This window comes from Notechis scutatus, chromosome 3 (assembly GCF_049901735.1).
Source record: "Notechis scutatus isolate UNSWTSFEM ecotype Mainland chromosome 3, rNotScu1.2, whole genome shotgun sequence".
In the NCBI taxonomy this organism is placed as follows: Eukaryota; Metazoa; Chordata; class Lepidosauria; order Squamata; family Elapidae; genus Notechis; species Notechis scutatus.
Window position 1 is genome coordinate 210,595,199 of NC_142011.1, and position 14,501 is coordinate 210,609,699.

The 14,501-nt window shown below is 54.1% G+C and overlaps 1 protein-coding gene across 1 annotated transcript; it reads right to left on the minus strand.

The window, feature by feature from the left end:
• Positions 1 to 2,472: 2,472 nt before the first annotated feature.
• On the minus strand, positions 2,473 to 14,189 carry SPATC1 (spermatogenesis and centriole associated 1). Its single transcript, XM_087960098.1, has 4 exons — positions 14,105 to 14,189; positions 9,928 to 13,173; positions 3,401 to 3,540; positions 2,473 to 2,841 (listed from the first exon to the last, which is right to left on the minus strand). Exons 1-4 carry the CDS (start codon positions 14,187 to 14,189, stop codon positions 2,509 to 2,511), a joined length of 3,804 nt encoding a protein of 1,267 aa, XP_087816224.1. The 3' UTR covers positions 2,473 to 2,508.
• Between the last annotated feature and the right edge of the window lie 312 nt (positions 14,190 to 14,501).

Here is a 14,501-nt window from a genome sequence, read left to right on the forward strand (position 1 = left end):
AAGGAGAGGAGCAAGCTAGGAATTTCCTGACAGTGAGAAAAATCGACCAGTGGAATGGCTTCCCTCCAGAAGTTGTAATTACTCCATCACTGGAGGATTTTAGGAAGAGTTTGGAGAGCCATTTGTCTGAAATGATAGAGGGTCTCCTGCTTGAGCAGGGGGTTAGAAGACCCCCTAAGGAAATTCAAAAATAAAATGGTATATAAGATGCTTAAAGGTTTCACAAATGGGGGTCGGACTAGATGACCTGCAGAGCCCCTTCCAATTCAAATCAAACGTTATCAAATGAAATATATGTCCCTGTATATACATGATTTGTTTTTATATTTTTCACATGCTCCATTGTTAAGCCTTTTTATATTTTTGTCTTATGCCTTTTATATTATTATTATGTTTGGCGGCGGCGGGGGGGGGGGGTTTGTTGTAATCTCTTTGGGAAAATGGTAGTATAAGATGAAACTGTAAAATTGTATTTTCAGAAATTAGAAAGAGGCCCCGATGAGGGGATGCTACATTCCTTAATGCTAAGGAAAGATGCCATGTGGGCAGCCAAAGTAAAAGGTACAGAGGAGTATGGGTGAGAACGAAACGGAGGGAGGGAATTCTCCTTGGGAACATCCTAGGATCAGCTGCAACACCTGAGGCCAAATCCAATGAGCTTGAATTTGGGAAGGAATGTGTGTCAACAAGGAGGGAACTTGGGTGACCAGATGAAACTGTATAAAAAGTATGTTTTGGAAGTCAAAGGTGTGGCTTTTGATTTGAACCTGTTTGTTGAGGTTCTAAAGACCACCAGCACCAGCAAACCGTCTGTTATTTCTTTTTAATAAATCCTCTTTGTTTTCAACGATCCACATGGTTTTTTTTGTTGGTTTTGAGTTATTTCCAACACAACTCTGATGTTTTGTTATTCCTGTGCTGAATTTGCCCACTGGAAGTTTCTTACCAGAAAGGCAAACTCATGGCTACCCTGTATTTTGTTCCCAAGTCTGGGGAAGTTACTGCTGAGTTGGTTACTTCATGGTAGAAATTGCTATCCTGTATTTCAGCCTTCCAAAGTGTGGACTGGTCCCTTAATTGATCCATTGGGAACCAAAATGGCCGCTCTCCACCAGCATTTCCCTCCCATCCTCCGTTTCCCCCTGTCTTTCAAAGACCTGGCCGGGCCTCAGATCATGCCTGCTGGGTGACCATTCATGGTTCCTGCATTTTTTTTCTTCCAGAAGTAAAATGAGGTGAGGATATTGATCAGGATTCTGATAATTCTGATGATTGGTCCAAAGATTCTTATGTTGAAATAAAATTCAGGCCTTACAGACCTTTGGAGTTGTGGAAGCTTTGATAAAGAAGCCACAAGTTTACAGCTGAACATGTGATCATAACCACTGGAGGCCACTTCGGAGGAGGAAGAGGAGGAGGAGTTGGAACTGGGACTGTCTAGCAGGCACTGCCAGTCTCCCTTGGCATGTTTGGAGAAGACAGGGACCAAGGACGATGCTGTCGTGGGCCTCTCAGTCATTGGGGGAGGTGGTCCACCAGACGGAGAGCTGCCTGCCTTCACAGACACAGGGGTGGATTGGCTGCTGGCAGGCAGTAGTGCTGAGAGGTAGTGATTTGCTCCATTCCCGAACACCCCATAGGTCACCAAACGCTTTTTTCCCGGATGGAGAAACGACGGAGACGCAAAGCTTTGCGTGCTTGCAAAGGGAATGGCTTAAATTGGAGTGCTTAGCTCTGTTTCAAAGCATCCCCTTTGCAAGCAGACAAAGCTCCACCTCCCTCTGGGTGGAAAGTGTGCAGCAGAGCCAGGCGGAGGCAGAGGCAATTGCAATGCACCACCCACTCCGTCCCACCATCTCTTGGGTGCCTGAGGCTACGCCAAACAAGTACCCACACGGGGCGTCGGGATCACCAGACTCCCCCATGCCTCTGCCTCCCCCTGCTGCTGCTGCTGCTGCCACTGCGCAAGCCCCCTGCGAGCCTCCCGGAGTCAGGCAGCATGTCTGGGTCACCTGTCTTCTCCCCCCTGCCTCTGCCCCCACACTCGGACCTATCAGTATTTGCGCTGCACCAAGGGGCTGGCAGACTGCAGCTGCTACCGGACACCATCGCCCCACCCCCTGCACTAGCCGCCTCTCTTGCTGGCCATGGCCATCCTCCCGGGACAATTTTCTGGGTAGGGCTCATATTAGGCCCATCCTATATATTCTTGTTTCAAAATGCATTCAGGGCCCTTCCAGTCTTATGGAAGGACCCACTTTTGTTCCATGCTAAATAAATGTGTTACCTAGAGAGAAAACTTGGACTCTGCCTCTTTGTTTGTGCCGAGCCAGACCTGGTTTCCCTGCTTAACAAGGGGGCAGGACTGGTCCCCTCCCAACAAGGAGGCTCATGGGCTGGTGAGCAATGGGCCCTGCAGGGTTCCCAGGAGGACACACGTTGCATTTCGCAGATGGTTTATTGCGCTTGTGGTGGATGCAAGACAGGAAGGGGGCAGAGGCAGGGTGATCACCAGATGAAAAGGGGCTTCCCATCAGCCTGGGACAGCAGTTGGAGGCAGTTGAGCAGGATCAGGCAGTCGGCCACCTTGTCCTGGGGCACCACGCTGACAATCACCTCGTGCAGGTAGTTTGGATCATTATACAGCTGAGCTTCAGAGCCTGAGGCGTCAGGACGTTCGCGGAGGATGCCGTAGGTGTTCACAATGTGCTCGGTGAATTGGGGGTGGAAGGTGGGGTTGTAGTTCTGTGGCTTCAAGCGGTTCATGATTTCGTTGTAGCGGTCCATCATGGCCGAGCGCTGTTCTTGGGTCAGGGGGTTGACGGTGTCATTTTCAGCCTGCTGGGAGAAGAAGCACATTTTCAGTCTCCTCCTCATCCTCCTCATCTTTGGGGTGCTCAAGATTGGCTGCCCAGCGCCCACCCACTCTGTCCCTCAGGAGCAAGCAGGAGACCTGGCACTGGTGCTGACGGCAATAACCTCACAGCCACGGGAATCCTGAAATTGTCTGGCACTCAGGTGCCCCTGATCCAAGGAGATCCCAAGGTTCCCTGTCGAGCCAGGTGGCCTGACATTCCTGCATTCTTAGGATGTGATCTCCAGGCCTCAGCAGGATGGGCATCGACTCTGCCCGCCAGTGTTTGGTGCTCCTCTTTCTGTCCCTCACCCCAACTGAGGTAACCCATGGCTGATATGGGTGTCACATTAATAGCCCAAACCTTTGTCCTCCCAATAATCCTGTAAAGCCCACCCTGAGTGTTACGTAAATCTTGGAGTGGCGTGAGTTTGACGCCAACTGCTAAGTGAGATTTTAGACCCGCCTCATGAGATGAGGGTATCTGCTGTGGCCCCACAGAAGGCGGAAGGGCAAAGCGCCCCCTGGCGGCCATGTCAGTCTTACCTGCATTATTTTCTCAGGGATATTGCCAACGGTGAAGCCGTAGAGGCGGACTCGGTCGGGGAAGATGCTAGAGAGGATCCGTCGGTCCAGCTGGAAGGCCACCTCCCCCACGATACGTTCAAAGTTGGCAGACTTGGAATCTGAGGAGAGCAGAATCCCCGGTCAGTCTGAGAGGCCCCCAGCCACCCTTGCCTTCTTCCTGGCCTGGCCAAAGGGCTCGTCCCCACTGGGGATGGGTTGCATTTCTTGACCTGAGTTTAGGGATAGCTGAGTCCAGATCAACTTTGGGGGGGGGGTCATAGTATGCCAGGACAAGGTTTAAAAACCCAGCATGCAGGAATCAGTGGGCAAAGGGGGGGGTCGTCATCCAGGAAACCCTTTCAGAGGGGCTCCTTCACAGAGGGGTCAAGTCAGACTCCAGCGACTAAAGGGTAGTCTCCACTTATGACCGTAATGCAGTTTGGAACTTCTGTGGTAAATCTTGACAGTCATAAGCTGAGACACCCACATGACCGATCCGATTTTTATGACCTTTTGGGGGCAGTCGTAAAGCGAATACAACAATCATAGAGTTCATTCATTCCTAAGGGCACTTTTTGCTAGAAACCATCATAAATCACAGTCACGTGACCACGGGACCCTGCAGTTGGCCGTAAGGGTGAACCCGTTGCCTGGCACACAAAATGCGATGGGGGGAGTGGGGGAGTTTGCTGCTATCAGAACTCTAGAACCAGGTGGAAGTAACTATTTTGGGGGGAGGTGTCCATTGTAACTGAGTTGTCGCTAAGCAACCAGTTGCTAAGCGAGGACTCCCTGAGTTTGTTATTTGCGTATCCTGCCACCCTGGGGGGTATGGGCTCTGAGACAGCTTGGGAGTTGGTGGCCACCACAACAATCGTGGCTGTTCCACTCCCCACAGAGGCCACGCGTCAGGCATCGGCCCTGGGGCGGTGGCAACGTGATCTGGAGCTGGTCAGGCTCCCTTGCCTGCTGGCTCTGGGGTCAGCCCTCCCCACGGGGTGCTCTTGAAGGCCACGAAGGATGGGCTTTGTAGTACTTGCAGTATGGGTTTTGTAGTACTTGCACAGACTAACGTGGTTTTCTTGTATTTTACACTTGCCTTTTTCAAATGTTTCAAATCCCTCTGCCAGGCCTGGTTTATCAAAGAAAGGCTTTAATTCTTCTTGAAGATTAAGGCTCATCGCAAGTTACTAGCAATACGTTTGTAAAAGGCAAATTTAAAACACAAGAAAACTAATGTTAGTTAGCCAATGCAACAGTACTACAGATTCCATATTGCAAGTACTACAAAGTCCATCCTGCATAGCCCTTCCTGAGTCCTGGAGGGAGCTTAGGGGCTCTGAAGTGCGGCTGATCACTGAGGCTCAGGTGGCTGCGTGGGCTGAGAGGGTGACCTGGTCCGTGGGTCAAATTGCAGCCAGGTGCCTCTTCATGCCAGGGGATCTCACAGCATCTCCGGGTTTTTTGAGGAGCCCCAGGTGATGGAGAGGCATAAGAGACACCTGGAACGCTTCTGGAACAAACCCAAGAGTGGACCTGGCCCGTCTCAGGCCCGAGCCTTCTCTACACAGAATGACAGTGAAATGAAGTCATTTTGTGTCCAGAGGGAGCCGGCTGGTGGGTCTGTTTGGGGTGACTGGATCCTTCCTGGGCAAGAAGGGGCCAAAGGGAAGCCTTGTAGGGCTGGGGTGAAGATTATTCAAGGACCCATCAGATCCCCAGATACAAGTCAGTTGGATTCACTCAGAGTTGCAATACAGCTGCCGAGGATGGTTTACCGGATGACCTGAAAATTTCAAACTTTTTGGCTCTGGTGATGTGTACAAGACCTTGTGAGAGCAGTCTGGGCTAGTGATTAAGGCACCAGGCAATAAACGGGGGCCATGAGTTCTAGTCTTGCCTTAGCCATGAAATCCAGCTGGTGACTTTGGGCCAAGCACTCTGCCTTAGCCCACAATGTCTGGATCAGGTGACAAAGCGATTGGTCAACTCCTGTTGCAACCAATGGATCAACATTTGGATGATCCAAAAAAGTGGGCCCTGCCCTTGCAGGAAATGGGAAGAAAAGGAGCAGGAGGGGGAGGAGGAGGAGGAGGAGGAAGAAGAAGAAGCATGCAGGGTCCTCAGAACTGCGAGCTCAGCTATCTCTGTCCCTCCAGGTGGAATTGAGCTCTCACAGAAGCTGGCGGAGGGCGGGGGGTTGGCATCTTATTGGGTTAGGAATATTTATGGTTAATGATTATGCTGTAAGAGGCACAGAGTCGCTTCATAGTGAGATGGGTGGTAAATAAATTTAGTAATAAATAACATAAAATTCTGTCTCCGCAGGATGGAAGATTTTTTCTGCCCTGAAGGTCTATTTTTTTTAAGAGACCCTCACTGAATCCAGCCCAGCTGGGCCTGGTTGCAGTACGAAAACAACAGCATTAAGGGTGGTTGCAGGTTCCTATGCAGACCTAGGACAGGGGTGGGGGAGTGGGGTCCCCCTGGTCCTATTTTGATATCTCGGCAGCCTTTAACATGCCACTCTGGGCCACTGGGGGTTGGCAATGGGGGCATTCTGTTGCAGTTCTTTTGCCGGGGCCAATTCCAGCCATGGCCTGAACTCTCCTTGACCTTCTTTAACATACGCCGAGGCTGCTGGGTGAGGCAGCTGGTCAGCTTGGGCTGAGATATCAGTTGCTAGTGATGTGTCTCCACCCCAGACTGACCAACCAACCATCCAAAATAATTGAGCTCCTTTCCCAGCGCCTGGAGGCGGTGAGAGTCTGGATGGCAGACAGCGGCTTGTCTTCTGGGGTCCTGGGGGTCTCCCCTCTTTAGATCTGTGTGTGGATCATTCCCCAAGTCAGTGTGCAGTTTCGTGTGGCTCCTGCTGGAAGAGTAGATGGCAACAAGAGCCAAGGGGGCTTTGGTTATACCTTGGGCCTATAATTCAGTGGTGGGATTCAAATAATTTAACAACTGGTTCTCTGCTCTAATGACCAGCTGGGTAGGAATGGCTGGGATAGGGGTAACACGGGACTCATGGGACTGTCCCTCACTCTCATTATGCAGGCAATCCTCCAGTTACAAATGTAATAGAGCCTGCCAATTACATTTGTAACTTGGGGATTCATTTGATTGAATCATGTTAAATGAACTTGATCACTCCTTGCTTTCCTCAATGCATTTGTTAATCGAGTGTGCAGGTCATTAAATGCACATGAGGTAACTTAGGCTGGGGAACAGCATGGGGCCCTAGTGCTAAGCAGGCCAGGTCTCCCCCAATCCACTGAGATACCTCATGTTCCTCTGGGGTCCCCACAATTGCTTCCCCCCCATCCTGCCCCACCAGGTCCCCACAGACTGGGCCTGCTTTGCTAGCATCCAGATTCCACTTACTCCTCCCCACCCCATTTCCCAGGGATTACTTACTTTTTGAAGATCTCCAGAGATCCAAAAGATGCTGACCCACTGGCAGAAAACAATTTCACCAGCTTCTGAGTAAAAGACTTTTGCTTACGGCCATGTGGCCAGCAGGCCTCCTGCTTTAGGACAGCTTCAGGGATTGAGGTAGCAACAGCAGCCAATCAACGAGGAGCTTGCTTCCTTTGTCTCATTGGGCTGAACGGCAAGTCCCTTGATGATTGGCTGCCACACCCCAATCCCTGAAGCTGCTCATTCAAACTAGCCAGTCAGGAGGCTGCTCCATGCCGGCCAACTGGGCTCAAAATAAGCCTGTGGGCCCTCCTGGCAGAGAAGCTGGTCTTTTACTCAGATGGGGAAAGCAGTTTCACTTCTTACTGCTTCATCGGCTTCTGAATAAAAGACTTTGGCTTCTCTGCCACTTGGGTCAGTCTCTTCTGCAGCTCTTTAAAAAGTAAGTACAGGAAAGCCATGGGAAATAGGGTGGGGAGGAATAAGTGGATTGGGCCCACGGAGCTCCATTTCAGCCTGTAACAAGTACAGTGAACTGATACGAACCGACTACTGTAACAGAGTCCATAGGAGCATGTTCGGAAGTGGCAAAATGCAGCAGTGTGGGTGGTTTGGGGTCTTTCTCATTGCACCCACATAACCCCACTGCCCCATTAGCTGCCCTGGCTCCCAGCAGGCAATTTAGAGTGCTGGTTATCGGCTATCAAGCCATCCAGAACATGGTCGTATTTCTTGTGGGACTGCCTCTCTCCCCCTCACTGTTTCTGCCTGCCCCACCAGACTTAACAGACGGGACCCATTCTAGGCCCTTTCTATCAAGCGATGCCCTGGGAGTCCGGCCTTCTCAGGGGCACACCCACCTCATGGAGACCTGGGTGGCCTTTCAGAAGATGAGGCTTCCCTAGGCATTTAATCAGGTGGTTGGGGGAGCACAGCTGTTCCTCCAATTGTTTTGTTTATGAAGGGGGTTCTTGTTTATCCGTGGGGCCAAGGGCGGTCTGCTGCTGGGAAGAGGGCCCATGTGCTAATCACCCCATGCCTGCTTGCACCCCGAGGCCCTGCCCCCTCTTCTTCCTCCAGATGCTGCTGAGGGTTGCCCGCCCAGCCCTTTGCCAGGCAGCCTCTGAGCTGGACCTCACAGGAACCCACCAACGGTGACCTCGGGAGGAAAGCCCACCAAGGGCTCAGCTGGCTGTGTGTGGTCAAGCAAGAAGCCCACGAAGAACGGCTCAGGAGGGGCAGCCGTGAGTGCAGTGGCCAAAAGGGTGTAGATTTGGGGGGATAGGGAAGAGAGGCGGAGGGGAGTTGAAGCAATCCTGTGGTGGGGGTGGGCTGCCAAACACCCAAATTTTGATCACGTGACCGGTCGCTAATGGAAACCACAACTGTGCTGGTGAACTTACTTCAGCTTTCGTTTCCTTTAGAGACCTGTGAAGTAAATGCGAGGATTGGTCATAAAGGTTGCAACTGCGAACGGTTCCTAAAGGTGGCGGGCCCTGAACGAAGCCCCCCTGCCTTCTGCGGGAGCCCCTCAATGGACATGCCTCCAAGCATGGCAAAGGACCCCGGGGGAATCTTCTGGCCAGGATAAAACCAAACAAGCCCCTTGATGTATCTCTTGAAATACCTATGTCTCTGCCATTTGCCTGGCAAGCGGCTCCCTGGGTGATTTGCCACAGATTTCTGGGCCAAAATGGAAACCGTAACTTAAAAGACCACCTTTTTTAAAAGGCTGGGGGAGGAGGAAAAAAGGAGGGGCTTCTAGGAAGTTCTAGCTGAAAAGAATTTGGTGATTTGGTCCTGGGATTCCCTTTCCTTTTGGGGAGTGGGGTGCCTCCAGGTGTTTGGGGGACACGAGAAGGGGGAAAGAGATGACAGCTCTGGCTTCTGGGCTGCATTTCCCCATCACCCATTTCAGGTTTTCTCAGAGATGAGGGCTGTGTTCCTTGCATGCTGGAAGGTGCTTTTGGTGGATGCAAAGGGCACTGCCCCCCAGGGGCTCTTCAGCTCATCTTCTTCAGCCACAGCCCCTGTTTGGCTCACCTGTCTGGGGAAACAGCTTAGCTCCTCCTCTGGAAGGAGGAGCTCCCTGGCCGATCGTACCCCCACCCCAACCCCCCATTCCTCCTTGACTGCCTTCTTCCTAGGCTCAGAGGGAGGGACTGGCCCAAGGTCACCATCAGCCTTTGTGTCTAAGGCAGGAGAAGAGCATCCCATGTCCTACATTTTAGCCTGGTGCCTTGAACGTCTATCCCAGAAGAGGTCTCCCTAGAGATCTGGCGTGGACCCGTAGCTTTCTCCCCTTAGACCTAACAGAGAGCTTCAGGCAAAGTTCAGGGGACGCCCACCCCAAAGCAAAGACAGCTGTCGCTACACACAGCCTGCCATGTTCTCAGGGGCAAAATCTTACCTGGCCAAGCTGAAAGATGTGCCACATATTATAACTTACAACAGACCACGGGGAGAGCCCCTCTGGCCCTCGGGATTGCCCCGGGCAGCCTTTGGAAAGCTGACCCATCTGACGGGCACGTCTGTGTATCAGAAAGCCTGATTCCCAGGATTCCTGGTAGCCAAGGGAGAGGAAAGATGGCCGTTTTGCCAGAGGGGAACGGTCCAAAAACAGGAAAGGAAGTCCAGCCTTTCCCAGGACTTCCTGGCAGGATCTTCCAAATGCTTGGATCTGTGCTGCCTCAGGATGAGGATGGGTCCAGTGACTTCTTGGTCACTCTCAAAGGCCCAAAGGCAGCCCAATTGGGAAGAAGGTCTTGAAGCCTCCGGGGGCAGCCCTGGTGGGCTGGCATGGCTGAGCAGAGAGGGAGAGGGGTCTGCAGGTGAACTGAGCTCTACCTGCCCAAAGTGGTAGGGAACCGTTGGTTGTTTTTTTTTTGCTTAGGGGGAGAGGCCCAAAGGAGCCCCACATACTTCTGTGCTGGCCTTCTTCCCTGCAGCCCAAAGGGCCGGGCTAGTCCCACCAGCCTTGAGCAGTTAGAACCTGGCAGAGGCATGCTGGGTGCAGTGGGGCCAGGGGGAGCCCCCCCATCTGTCCCCCCCATCTGTCTTCCCTCTCCCTCCACGGACTGTCTTACCTCTGCCCATGGGAGTGGCTTGTGTGCGGCGATCACTCTTCTCAGCAGGCTCTGGGCTGACGGGTTGGGCCAAGGGGCTGGCCAGCATGTGTGGCGAGATGGCTCTTGGGCTCATGGCTGGGACAGGTGAACTGATCAGTGGGGAATATTGGATGGGCGATGGGACACAAATGGTGCCAGGAGAGCTAGCTGGAGCTAAGGGGCTGAAGAGGCTGGAGGGGCCGCTGGAGAAGACTGGGCTGCCTGAGCCGGTGGTGCTGGCTGGGACCATTGACCCGTAGAAGCTGGAGAAATAGCTAGCCGGCAACATGGGCCCGTAGAGACTAGACGTGTCAGGGGAGCTGGCGGTGGCCACTGGTCTAAAAGGGCTGGTGGCGCCCAGAGAACTGTAAGTGCTGGGCACTGTTCCACGGGAGCTGTCCGGGATCAGGGGACTCATGAGGTAGGAGAACTCAGGGCACGAGATCAGTGGGCTGCCCCTGCCAGAGCTGGCCGAGATCATTGGCCCAAAGACACTGGAGGTGCCAGTGTAGCTGGCTGGGAGCATTGGACCAAAAGTACTGGATGTGTCAGGGGAGCTGGCTGGGGGCACGATTCTGAAAGGGCTGGAGGCTCCCAGGGTGGTGTAGAGGCTGGACATATCAGGGGATCCTGGAACCAGTGGGGCAAAAGAGTTATTGAGGCTGATTGGACTGCTGATTGGACTGCAGGTGTCTGTCTGGGAGAAAATGCTAGTTGGAGAATAGGGAGAAAATTGGCCAGGACTGTAGGGGGCATGGTAGGGGTCCCCCCCGAGAGTATAGATTTCGTCAGGGAAGTGTACATAGCGGGAGGGTTGTATCGGGGACATGCCGGGCATGCCAGGCAGCTGAGGCCGGGCGGCCCTTCCAGGGTCAGATCCTGAGGGGAAGATCTCACTGGAGAACTGGGAAAAGGGGTCACTGACAGGGGCTGGAAGCTGCAAACCGCCATAAGAATCCCAGGAGGGGACCATGTAAGAGGGGGGGCAAGGGCCAGAGGGAGCGGAGAGAGGGCTTGAAGTCTGGGTAGGCTGGAAGGGCTGCCACTGGGTGGGGAGGGCCAATGGCACATCCCTGCCAAGGATGGACCTAGTGCTAAAGGGAGAGGACAGCTGGGAGAGCAGCTGGGTGGAGGGCAGGCTGCTCCCGAAGACGGAGGTTAGTTGTGACAGGTTCTGAGTGCTGGGTGCCTCGGGACTGCTTGGGATGCAAGAGAAAGCCCCACCTCCCTGCCCAGCAGAAGCAGCCTGGGCAGGGCTAAAGGGAGAGGACAGCTGGGAGAGCAGCTGGGTGGAGGGCAGGCTGCTCCCAAAGACGGAGGTGAGTTGTGACAGGTTCTGCGTGCTGGGCGCCTCAGGACTGCTTGGGATGCAAGAGAAATTCCCACCTCCCTGCCCAGCAGAAGCAACCTGGGCAGGGCTAAAGGGAGAGGACAGCTGGGAGAGCAGCTGGGTGGAGGGCAGGCTGCTCCCGAAGACGGAGGTGAGTTGTGACAGGTTCTGCGTGCTGGGCGCCTCGGGAGTCCCTTGAGGGCAAGAGAACATTCCCCCTTCCTGTCCAGATGTGGGCCTCATGTAGATGGAGGGTAGCTGGGAGGGGTACTGTGCGCCGGGCAGCTCGGGACTGCCTACAATGGTGGGGAAGGTGAATATCCTCTGCCTTTGCTTAACAACGGGCTTCATGTACATGGAGGGCAACGAGCAGAGGTTTGGCGTGCTCGCCAGCTGAGGGCTGCCTGGGGAAGGGGAAGGTGAATATCCTCCCTCGTTGCTTAGAATGGTGGGGAAGGTGAATATCCTCTGCCTTTGCTTAACAGCGGGCTTCATGTACATGGAGGGCAGTGAGGACACGGTCTGCATACCAGACATCTCAGGACTAACTAGACTGCCAGGGGTGGAGAAAGTTCCCCATCCCTGCCCACCAGAAGCACCCTGGGCAGAGCTAAAGGGAGAGGTCAGCTGGGAGAGCAGCTGGGTGGAGGGCAGGCTGCTCCCGAAGACGGAGGTGAGTTGTGACAGGTTCTGCGTGCTGGGCGCCTCGGGACTGCTTGGGATGCAAGAGAAAGCCCCACCTCCCTGCCCAGCAGCAGCAGCCTGGGCAGGGCTAAAGGGAGAGGACAGCTGGGAGAGCAGCTGGGTGGAGGGCAGGCTGCTCCCGAAGACGGAGGTGAGTTGTGACAGGTTCTGCGTGCTGGGCGCCTCGGGACTGCTTGGGATGCAAGAGAAAGCCCCACCTCCCTGCCCAGCAGCAGCAGCCTGGGCAGGGCTAAAGGGAGAGGACAGCTGGGAGAGCAGCTGGGTGGAGGGCAGGCTGCTCCCGAAGACGGAGGTGAGTTGTGACAGGTTCTGCGTGCTGGGCGCCTCGGGACTGCTTGGGATGCAAGAGAAAGCCCCACCTCCCTGCCCAGCAGAAGCAGCCTGGGCAGAGCTAAAGGGAGAGGACAGCTGGGAGAGCAGCTGGGTGGAGGGCAGGCTGCTCCCAAAGACGGAGGTGAGTTGTGACAGGTTCTGCGTGCTGGGCGCCTCGGGACTGCCTAGATTGGAAGGGATGGAGTATGTCCCCCTTACCTGTGCAGCAGTGGGCCTGGTGGGGCTGTAGAAGACAGAGGGTAGCTGGGAGAGCTGCTGGGTGCTGGGGAGCTCGGCGCTATCAAGGTACCAGTTGGGCAACCCCCCTTCATCACCTGTGATGGTGTATGTCCCCCTTCTTTGCCCAGCAGTGGGCCCGGTGGGGCTGTAGAAGACAGAGGGCAGCTGGGAGAGCTGCTGGATGCTGGGGAGCTCGGCGCTACCAACGTGCCAGGGAGGCGTTGACCCTCCAGTGCTGGGGACAGAGTATGTACCCCCTCTGGTGGGGATGATGTACGTCCCCCTTCCCTGCCTGGCAACAGGAAGGTTGGGCAAGCTACTGCCAGGGAAGACAGAGGTGAGCTGGGTGCTGGGGAGGTCACAGGGAATGAACGCCCCACCTGGCTGGGTGATGGCAGGCAGGTTGGGCAGACTGGCTGGTGCAATGAGGGGAGTAGAGGGGGAAGACAGGTGGGGGTGCCATGGGATGGGGCACTCAAAGCAGTAGCCCCGCGGGACGATTGAGCTGCCGTTGCTCTGCTGACAAGCATTTTGACCTGAGATTGTTGCACCGCCAACACCTGCAAGGTGGAGAGAGAGAGAGAGAAAGAAGTGGTAGCATCTAATAGGGGGCAGGAAACTGCCATTATCCTCCCCCGCTTAATCTGGGGCAGTCAAGTTACCTTCTGAGTGGGAGCGCAGTTTTCCCTTTGGATTATTCATTCAGCAACTGTTTCAAGTTACAACAGTGCTGAAAAAACAGAGTGATGAATGGTCCTTGAAGTTACAGCTATTGTTATGCCCCTTTGTTCACATGATCAAAATTGGGATTCCCCCCCTCCTCGCCCTTACAATCGGAAAGGTGTGAGAGTAGTTAAGGCACCATGTCAGAAACCAGGAGACAGTGAGTTCTAGTCCCGCCTTTGCCATGAAAACTGACTGGGTGACTTTGGCCCAGTTGCTCTCCCGCAGAACAGTCCAACTTCACAGGGTTGTTCTTGTGGGGGAGGAGGAGCATATGTTTGCTGACTGGGCATGGAAAGAGGCAGCTTGACTGTGGTGAGCTGGCTTTGGCAAGTTGGCCACGGTGAATTGTCACAGATCCCATGTGATGACCCAGGGCAAGGCACAGAGGTGACACAGTCAGCTGATAGTTCAAACTGCTCCTTTATTGCTCCAACTTTCCCCCAAACGCTCCCATGTTTATGGCAAGTTCCACAGCAAAGTGATCACACACACACCTCCAGCAGCCTCTGGCTGTAAGTAGTCCAGCACAACACTGTGAGCACAACGGCTGCAAAACAAGAAATCCAGCGGGGCTCGGGAATAAGTCAATGAGTCCAGCAAGCAAAAGAACAAGGCAACTAATCCAGGAAGCAAGAAATAAAGCAAGAAATCCAGGAAACTCCAAATGTAGGCAACAGCACACAACACTCCATGAATTCAGCATTTCTTCCCAACAAATACCCCTCCCGACAGCATCTCCTTAAGTTTCAGTCTCCAGGTGTGCCTTGTGAAGAGGGGCGGGGTGCTCTCCTCCTGAGTTGTTGGGTCAGCCTGCACTGTTCCCGCCTTCTCTCCACTCTCCACCCTCAGGGATCAGGAGGGGATGATCCTTGCTCATCACCTGAGCTCTTTCACTCCTCATGTTCACTGCGTAGGCTCTCTTAGTCATCCTGCCCATTCCTCCCTGCCTACAAGCCATCCCTGAAATGGCTTGGCCTGACTCAGCCTGCTCCTCCCCACATTCCTCCAAAGCCAAAGAAGCCACCTCCTTGATCTCTGTCAGCTCTGGCTTGTCTTCATCTGCAGATTCAGGCTCCAACAACCTTGGCCTTCCTGTGGTCAGTGCAGAGCCTCATCTGCCAAAGGGAGCTTGCCAGGCCCCACCAGAGAAAAGAGAGTGGGAGGATGAGGTGAGGTGAAGCTCCCTCCATCGTCTGGCGATGCTGGAGAGCCACCAGCAGCTCAAGGAGCAAGGGTGGAG